A 6376-nucleotide genomic window follows, 5' to 3' on the forward strand; every position below is an offset into this window, starting at 1 on the left:
GGGGGGGGGGGAGGCGGCGCTTCCCTGGGGCAGGTGGGGAGACCTACGGGGGGTCTGGCTGGGGAGGAGGCGCCGGTTGGGCGGGGGGGGTGTCTGCGATGTCGCCCCAGCATAGAGGGAGCCTGGGCGGGGGGATCCACCAAACTGCCCCCTTGGAGCTCCGGCAGCACCAGCCCCCTGCCCCATCTCCGGAGCCCCCCGGCCCCCGCCGGGTGCGGGTGCCAGCTCTGGCTCTGTCCTTCAGGGGTGCTGACCCGAGCGGTGTTGGTGAGGCCCCCCCGGACCCATGGCCCACAGTGCCAAGCAGCTGCCTGCTGGGATGCTGTAAGTGCCGCCCCCCCCGCCGCGCTCCAGGGCCCCCCCTGTCCTCCTGCATCACCCCGCTGAGGGCAGCCGCTCGTGCCTTGCCAGCCTTGGGCATCATCTTTGTGTTTTGGGGACCCCCTGCCCTCCTGTGGGCTGCACGGCTCTTCCCTGACCTGCCTCCTGCGTTAGCCTGTGCTTCCACCTAGCTGGGCTAATGATTGCGGGGCAAAGGGAGACCTGGTGTAAAGGAAACATCTCAAACCAGTGAGGTCTTCACTCACACGGGGTGACCACACGCTGTCTTAAGCTGTCATCGTCCACCGGCCCCCCCGGCAGAGGGGCGAGAGCCCGGGGGCTGTGGCAGCACCAAGGCAGAGAGAGGGCGATGCCAGAGCAAACCAGCCAAGGGAAGCTCGGAGAAGAGGAGGAATCTCGCCTGAAATAACTTTTTAAAGCATCCTTAGGCATGCGAGGAATCTGGATGGCGGGCTGGGGAGGCGGAGGTCCAGGATCTGGTGGTGGAGGGTGTTTGCACGTTCCCAGCCGTGTGGCTGAGCATGATGCTGCTGGATGGGCATCTCCAGGAATGTTAGAGATGACAGGGGAAGCCTAAGGCTGGCAAAAGATGGAAGAAGAGATGGTCTCACCTTCCTGTAGGCTTTTGTGTGAGCATGGGTCTTCAAGGCAGCTGGCTGGGCTTGGATCCCAATGGGAAGAGCTCGTGCTGGGCATCTGCTCCATCCGCAGGGACCAGTGCAGTTACTGGTGGTGTCCGCGGGGGCTTACAGAAAGCGCTCCCATCAGATTAGTTGCAAGGGTGGCTCATACAGATACAAGATACTGATAGTGGTTGGTTGGGGTCTCTGAGGAGATTTGGGTTTACACCTGTGGCAAACAGGCGAGACCATCTGGGGCACATCCTGAGCGGGTTGGGGTTGATCTGGCTTTTGGTACGTGGCGGCATTTCCTTTCTTTGCTGGGGCTTGTGCTTGGCCCTGGGCTAGTTACTGTGTCTTGTGACTTGCATGAAACCCAAGTGAGCCCCCCTACACGGGGAGCCCAACCGTGCTCTGCTGCTGGACAGACTGTGATGGAGCAGGAGCTGCATCAGGGACCAAAGGGTGTGTGGGGAACAGGGGCTTGGCTGTGGGATGCAGCCGGCTGGAGAAGGGGCTGGGGAGGCTTGGGGAGCCCCAGGGTGATGCTGCAGTGGGGCTGTGTGTGCTCAGCTGGTGCAGGGAGGCTCTGCCAACCCAGGTACTGGACCCGTGTCCTCTGCTGAAGGCAGATGCTGATCTGGAAAGACGAAGCAGCAAGTTGGAGAGCAGGGGTCAGGGCTGCTGGCCCCACGTTAGAGCCGCTGTGTGCATCTCGGTGGCGGCATGGGTGGCAGGAACCTGATGGAGCGGTTGTGCCTGGAGCGGGTCGAGCCGGCGCCTGCACCCTGCCCTCATCCTCTGCCTCGAGGGTTCCCCTTATTCCTGGCAGCACTTGTCCAAGGGTGTGGGTGAGCCAGGATCCAAACCCCCACGACTCCTCCTCCCTTGCAGAGGAGGATCAACTGGTTTGTGCTGCTTGGGACTCTGCTGAGGTGTGCACCCGAGGCCTGGTGGCATGCAGGGGTGTGGCCGTTGCTCTTACCTGTCCCCAAAAGCAGCAGCAGCAGCTCCCGGCCCCCTCCCAATTGTCATTGAAAGGTTCCAGGGCCGTCACTGGACCTTGGGGCAGCTTTTGTGTTCCCAGGACTGCCCTGCTTGCCCGGTGCTGGGCTCTGTTGAGACCCATCCCTCAACCACAGCCTCCCCTCACAGGGGAACAGGGGCTCTGGGGGCAGCTCTGGGGGCTGTTTGGATGGGCAGGAGCTGGGGGATTTGGTAAGCTTGAGGCTGCGTCCCTGGGGGATGTGTTGCCATCAGTTCCAGTGGTTTTCCAGCCCTTTCTGACAGATGCTCTCTGGCTGCAGACATGCCACAGGCAAAGCTCAGCATGGGAACTTCCTGGTGGCCATCAAGCAGGAGAAGGGAGAGTCTGCACGAACGAGCGGTGAGAAGCCACACGGCGAGGAGGAGGTGAGCTGTGGTGCCCGAATCTCTCCTTGCAGGAGCAGGGTCTGGGTTGCCCAGCCTGGGGCTGTCCCTCTACTCAGCAACCCAGATGCAGCTGGGCAAGCCCATGGCTTGTGGCCATGGCCTGAGGAAAGGCCCAGACCTTCCCTCGAGGAACAGGAGGCCCAGGAGGGTCTGCAGGCTGCTCCTGTGTCCTGCCAGTGCGATGGCATTGTGCACTCTGATCATGACGGGTTGTCCCTTTCCCTTCATTGGGTGCCAGCCAGTGAAGAAGAGGGGCTGGCCCAAGGGCAAGAAGAGGAAGAAGATCCTTCCCAATGGCCCCAAAGCCCCTGTGACAGGCTATGTGCGTTTCCTGAACGAGCGGCGCGAGCAGATCCGCACGCAGCATCCTGACCTGCCCTTCCCGGAGATCACCAAGATGCTGGGGGCTGAGTGGAGCAAACTGCAGCTTTCAGAGAAGCAGGTACAGACCCCCAGGAGAGAACCCCCAGGGCTGGGCAGCATCTGGAGCCTGCACCCCAAACCCCTTTGCTCGCTGCCTGGCTGCGGCTCCACAAAGGGAACTGGTCCCAGTACTGGAGGGCTGGTGAGCAGGAGCTGGGCCTTGAGTAGTGGGGAGGGGTCAGCAGCCCCCCGGGGAGCCTGAGGCTCCAGGCTGAGGATCCTCTGACCACAGCGGTACCTGGATGAAGCGGAGCGGGAGAAGCAGCAGTACATGAAGGAGCTGCGGGAGTACCAGCAGTCAGAGGCCTACAAGATGTGCACGGAGAAGATCCAGGAGAAAAAGATCAAAAAAGGTGGGTTGTGGGAACAGGGGCTGCCAGCGTCGCTGCCAGGATGCAGCCAAGTGGTGCCAGAACCTCTCGAGGGATGCTGGGCTGGCTCCTAGGGGTAACCTCCTCCCTCCTCTCCAGAGGACGTGGGCTCTGCGGCAGTGAACACCCTGCTGAACGGGCACCCACACAAGGTAAGGCCCTGGGGAAACTGAGGCACGTGACACCACTGGGCTCGGCCCACAGGAGCCAGGCTGGATTCAGGTTTGTGCAGAGGGAGACTTACAGGTTGTGCTTCAAGGCGTCAGCTTCCCGTTGAAGTGGAGCCTGGCGTGGCAGGAGGCAGAGTGTAGCTTCCTCTGCCCGTCCTCCCTGCCTGCCCAGGCAGGACCACCCCTTGCCCTGTCCCTGTGTCTCCTGCCCTGCCCCGAGGAGACGGGTCCCCTTCGATGGGCTCAGCCCTGCCCAATCTTTCCCCTCCCGTCCCCCAGGCTGGCGAGTGCAGCGACACCTTCTCCACCTTCGATGTGCCCATCTTCACGGAGGAGTTCTTGGACCAAAACAAAGGTGAGGGGCTGGGCTGTGGGGCGGGGGCTGCCGGAGCTGCGGCATCTTGCAGTCCCTGTTCCGCACGGTGCGGCTGCGGCCGGCACTGGGTGCGAGGTCCAGGCTGTGGATGGTCCCTGGTGCGCGGGGTAGAGGGGCTGGCACCTGGGGGTTGGTGACACTGAGCCTCTCGGAAGAGCTGTGGCTGGGGAAGGGCTTGTGGTGGGGTGAGGGAGTCAGAGGGACCAGCCCCGCTGACACGAGGTCCCGGCAGCCCGGGAAGCCGAGCTGCGGCGCCTGCGGAAGATGAACACAGAGTTTGAGGAGCAGAACGCCATCCTGCAGAAGCACACGGAGAGCATGAACTGTGCCAAGGAGAAGCTGGAGCAGGAGCTGGCCCAGGAGGAGAGGCAGACCCTGGCCTTGCAGCAGCAGCTCCAGTCCGTGCGACAGGCCCTCACCGCCAGCTTCGCCTCCCTCCCCATCCCTGGTGAGTTTGGGGCAGCCGTGGGGACCGGTCTGTGGGGTGGTGACGCTCGGGGGCACCGCAGGGGCTCCGCACGTGGTACAAGGAGGGCAGTGGTGGGGTGGTGAATGCTCATCTTGCTGATGGGGCAGGATCCTGGAGCACTTTGAGGGTCTCTGTGGGGACCCCAGGGATGTGGCAGCCAGTTGGCTCCCCTATAACCGGGTGGGGTGGGCTGGGAACTCTCCTCGAGCCGTAGTCACAGGCAGAGGTCAGCACAAATCCTTTTGTCCCTGGGCTTGTGCTGGCACGAGCTCCCCTGCTGCAGGAGGTAGCACCTAGTGTTTGGGGTCCCTTCCCCGTCACCAGAGCGATGGGCAGGGCTGGACGGGGTCTCACTGGCCCTGCTAACTGGGCTGCTGCCTCACAGGCACTGGGGAAACCCCCACGCTGAGCACTCTGGACTTCTACATGGCCAAACTGCACAGCGCCATCGAGAGCAACCCGCTGCAGCACGAGAAACTGGTGGTGCGCATCAAGGAGATCCTGTCCCGGATAGCTAGGTGAGCTGGGCAGGGCTGGCCGGAGCCAGCACCCGCGGGCCCCCGTGTCCCAGCAGCACTGGGAGCACTGGGTCAGCCCCGCGGCGGGGTAGGTGATGGCAGCCGAACAGGGAAGTTGTAGGCAGGGAGGAGCTCTGAGCTGCGCTGGGCACCTGTGGGAGAGAGAAGCTGCCCCCTGTAATTCAGCTTTGCTTTCCTCCCTCTTCAGTGAACACTTGTGAAGAGGACCAGTCCTGCCCGGAGCCCGGGGCCGGCCGGACCACGGCCCTGTCCCTTGGAGCTCACACAAAGGACAGTCTCTGCTGGTGGTCCGGCTGCTTCCCCTCCACCCCCTGCACCTCGCTGGAGTGAGCTGCACCCCCCAGCCCTGGCGCAGCTGGGCCCTGCGGCTGCGCCATCTCTGAGGACCGCGAGGTTCTGGGGACCAAACGGTGACAGGGCTGAGAGCCACCAGCCGGGGCGGTGCTGGGCGGGAGGGTCAGCGGCGGGTGGTGTGAGCGTCCCCCCACTCCTGCCAGCTCCCCCACCTCCCCCTCGTGACATCAGAGGCAGTCTGGTGGCAGATGAGGTGCCTGAGGGTTACTGGCCTGGCGTGCCTCTTCCTGGGTGACCCAGGGCTGCCATTAACCGCCCTGTGATGGAAGGGAGGGAGGCAGCCGCCTGCCCTGGGAGCCCCTGGGGCTCGGCGCTGCCTCCTGGCCCCTAGGTCAGCCCAGGAAGCCTCCTGGTCCCCCGTCCTGCAGCGGGTGAGGGGGCAGGCTTCCTTCCACCCACCTCTGGCTTTATTTAATCTTCCCACTTCCCCTTGCTGCTCCCCAACGCGTGCCTTCAGCCCCCCACCTCTGTCACCCTGCCTGTCACCTCTCCTTCCCCTGCACCTCTGGGACCAGGCAGGGCAGCTTCTGCCCTCTGCAGCGGTGAAGGCAAAAATAATTAAAAAAAATCTTTATGCTGGAGGTAGAGCTGAGCCTGACCCCTTCCTCTCTGGGGCGGGGAGCCTGGGGGGTAGTGCACAGGCCTTTGGCTTCCACCTCCCTGCCCAAGCCCGTCCTGCGTCGTGGGACCACTGTGACAGCAGCTGTGTCCTGGCTGTGCTGCCAGGCTTGGCCGTCCCAGCTCTGCCTGTCACTAATCTCAGACTGTGTAATTAGAGAGTGTCTTATTTTCTTACTAGCACTATGCTGATCTGGCCCCGGGTTTAACCCGGGGCTGGTGTGCGACCGCTCCTCTTGCCTTCGGGGTCTGTGCTCTGTAGATGAGTCTTCTGGTTGCCATCTCCTGGTGGCCGCTTGGCTTGGGATGGAGATGGGAGCAAATAAAAGTTGGAGAAAGAACCATCCTGGCCTCTGTGTGTTCGTGCTCAGAGGCCGCTTTGCTGCTGCTCTGGCCCTAATCCCAGGGGCTCTGGGCTGTGTAGCAAGGGGGATGGCCCCGAGCTCAGCGCTGCAGCCCCCAGCCCTGACTGGGGAGGGTGCGGTGGAGCACCCACCTCCTCCAGCCGCGCCGGGACCCTTCCTACATGGCAGAGCTCACCCGATCCCCGGCGGGTTACCTGCGCTGCTGGATCGGGTTCCCAGGCCCGGGGATCACCTTACGGCCAAGCCGGGAGCCAGCGCCCATCTATAATTCAGCAGTGCCGCAGCGGGATGCGGC

General features: G+C 63.3%; 1 protein-coding gene across 1 annotated transcript; it reads left to right on the forward strand.

The window, feature by feature from the left end:
* Nucleotides 1-144: 144 nt before the first annotated feature.
* HMG20B (high mobility group 20B) lies at nucleotides 145-6054 on the forward strand. The gene is made up of 9 exons (XM_026865205.1): nucleotides 145-324; nucleotides 2270-2375; nucleotides 2635-2838; nucleotides 3052-3172; nucleotides 3290-3342; nucleotides 3640-3715; nucleotides 3969-4184; nucleotides 4591-4723; nucleotides 4932-6054. Exons 1-9 carry the CDS (start codon nucleotides 287-289, stop codon nucleotides 4942-4944), a joined length of 960 nt encoding a protein of 319 aa, XP_026721006.1. The 5' UTR covers nucleotides 145-286; the 3' UTR covers nucleotides 4945-6054.
* The last annotated feature ends 322 nt before the right edge of the window (nucleotides 6055-6376 follow it).

This window comes from Athene cunicularia, assembly GCF_003259725.1.
Source record: "Athene cunicularia isolate RWA chromosome 28 unlocalized genomic scaffold, athCun1 chr28_part2, whole genome shotgun sequence".
Taxonomy (NCBI): domain Eukaryota; kingdom Metazoa; phylum Chordata; class Aves; order Strigiformes; family Strigidae; genus Athene; species Athene cunicularia.

Coding starts and splice junctions, on each gene's coding strand:
- HMG20B (XM_026865205.1), top strand. CDS start 287: ATGGCCCACAGTGCCAAGCAGCTGCCTGCTGGGATGCT. Junction 2,376..2,634: donor AGCCACACGGCGAGGAGGAG/GTGAGCTGTGGT, acceptor ATTGGGTGCCAG/CCAGTGAAGAAGAGGGGCTG. Junction 4,185..4,590: donor CGCCTCCCTCCCCATCCCTG/GTGAGTTTGGGG, acceptor GCTGCCTCACAG/GCACTGGGGAAACCCCCACG.